Below are 2,500 nucleotides of genomic sequence, written 5' to 3'. Positions count from 1 at the left end.
ACACACACACACACACACACACACACACATCAGGGTTAGGAAGAGTGTGTGTTTCTAAGCCTCACTGAGATACAAGACACTTGACAAATGAAGTTAGCAGATTATCCAAATCCCACACTCACACACACACACACACACACACACACACACACGCAAACACACACGCACACACACACGCACACTGAGCCTATTCTAGACCATAATCCACAAACTGGACACATGAGCAGCAAAAGGAAGACTGTGTGTGTGTGTGTGTGTGTGTGTGTGTGTGTGTGTGAGTGTGTGTGTGTGTGTGTGTGTGTGTGTGAAGTCTGTGTGTTTGTGTGTGTATGTGTGTGTTTGTGAAGTCTGTGTGTTTGTCTTGTGTGTGTGTGTGTGTGTGTGTGTGCATGCCTTAATGAATGTGTTTGTTTTGCGTGTGTGTGTGAATGAGTGCATGTGTGTGTTTGTTTTGTGTCTGAGTAAGTTTTTTTTGTGTGTGTAAGTGCGTGATGAGTTTGTGTGTGTGTCTGTGTGTGTGTGTGTATGTATGAATATGTGTGTGTGTTTGTGTGTTTGTGTTATGTGTGTGAGTAAGTTTTAGTCTGTTTGTGCATGCCTGTATGAATATGTTTGTTTTACGCACGTGTGTGTGTGTGTGTGTGTATGTGTGTGTGTGTGTGTGTGTGTTTATGTTTTTTTGTGTGTGTAAGTGCGTGATGTGTGTGTGTGTAAGATTTTTTTGTGTGTGTAAGTGCATGATGAGTGTGTGTGCTTGTGTATGTTTGTTTACACACGCGCGCGTGTGTGTGCGCGTGTGCGTGCGTGTGTGTGCGCGTGTGCGTGCGTGTGTGTGTGAGTACGTTTTTTTGTGTGTGTAAGTGCGTGATGAGCGTGTGTGTGTGTGTGTGTGTGAGTACGTTTTTTTGTGTGTGTAAGTGCATGATGAGTGTGTGTGTGTATGGACTGTTCTGTATTGTCGCATGAGATTCCCGCTTTTTGAAAAATAAAACATATATCTAACATTAATGCGCATCAGTAACTTATTTAATGCATGGTCCTGTAAGAAAACATTGGAAATAATTAAAAATCAGGCGACCGCACTAATCAAACCCTTGGGGAACAACTGTAGTCTGAACCAAAGTTCACAGGTCTGTGTTCTCTGGACTCCTCTCAAGCGGTGGACTTCTTCATTCTGATTGCTTGCCGCCGAACTGCGTCATAGCTCATTACCATAAAGTTAACCGTGTTTCCAGATTGGGTAGTTTCCCACCCAATTGGGCGGTTTTGAATTTATTTTTGCGGGTAAAAAATGACATAGGCGGGTAGTGAAAATTTGGGCGGTTTTACAACGGCGTGCCCGCCAGCCCCGGTCTGCCCTCATAAACCTTTTTTGATCTCCCAAAGACATGCCATAGCCCCCGTTCTTCACTTGTGATCTCCCTCCCCGACACGACATCTCAATCAAACACAGTCTGAGGGCCTCAGGAAGAGTATCCCCAGGTGGAAATAGAGAGTAAAGAGAATAATTAGTGTAGCTGCTGTTCATAGTGTATATAAACAAGATGTGTGGAGCACATTCATGTAGCATACTGCTAAGTGATGCACTGAGTGTATGCTTTACTGAACAGATAGGTCTTTAATCCAGTGTTGAATTGGGAGAGTGTGTCTGAGCCTCGGACGTTATCAGGAAGGCTATTCCAGAGTTTAGGAGCTATAAATGAGAAGGCTCGACCTCCTTTACTCGACTTTGCTATTCTAGGTACTACCAGAAGCCCTGAGTTTTGAGATCTTAAAGAGCGAGTTGGATTGTAGCGAGACAGAAGATTGGTTAGATAAACAGGAGCTAGATTATTTAAAGGTAGGAAGCTAAATGTATAATTCAATACGAAATACAGTACTCGAGTGCGATTGCTACATTCACACCTGCCCAAACGAACCGCACCAACAGAGAAAACCAACTCCAGTGCGATTCAACCCAACTAAATAATGCAGGTGTGAAAGCACCCTACGTTCTCTGTAGCTCAAGTGACGGCGTTCTGTATTTAGCTTTTCGCTTGTACGGTGGCTCTGAGCTGTCAAAACATTTCTCAAAGCTGAATTTTTAAAGACTGACGAAACTTCCGGAGGCAGCGTGACAATACGACTCACACAACGAGAGGTCGAGTTCATTATTTAATGTGGAAATATTATGGATGCAGTGTGCAATAACCTTAAGACTGTGTGTGTTTTTTTGCATGCGCATACGTGTGTGTGTGTGTGTGTGTGTGTGTGTGTGTGTGTGTGTTTGTGTGTGATTTTAAGACCCAGTGATGTTAAATTGGTCATTCTGTGTGTTTTTTTTCTCCTCATCTTTCATCAATTTCCTTTAGTCATCATCAATATTGATTAATTGTAATATTAAATATTCATAAGGAGTAACATCATCATCAGCATATTTCAGTTGTCTACTCTTTAACAAACTTTTTTCAATGTGTGTGTGTGTGTGTGTGTTCTTTACAGGGTTACCATCGGCCCAATC

The 2,500-nt window shown here is 42.6% G+C and overlaps 1 protein-coding gene across 8 annotated transcripts in view; it reads left to right on the top strand.

Annotated features, from left to right (window-relative positions):
• ptprma (protein tyrosine phosphatase receptor type Ma) overlaps nt 1-2,500 on the top strand; it is a 331,270-nt gene that overhangs the window by 295,844 nt on the left and 32,926 nt on the right. For all 8 annotated transcript variants that reach the window (XM_056451138.1, XM_056451136.1, XM_056451137.1 and 5 more), the window contains one exon: nt 2,482-2,500. This exon is cut by the window's right edge and continues 18 nt beyond it. In XM_056451138.1, coding sequence (XP_056307113.1) covers nt 2,482-2,500 — 19 coding nt within the window. The remainder of the gene's footprint in view (nt 1-2,481) is intronic.

The sequence above is a fragment of the Danio aesculapii genome, chromosome 24 (assembly GCF_903798145.1).
Source record: "Danio aesculapii chromosome 24, fDanAes4.1, whole genome shotgun sequence".
NCBI classification, from domain to species: Eukaryota; Metazoa; Chordata; class Actinopteri; order Cypriniformes; family Danionidae; genus Danio; species Danio aesculapii.
This window is presented reverse-complemented; position numbering and strand designations above follow the sequence as displayed.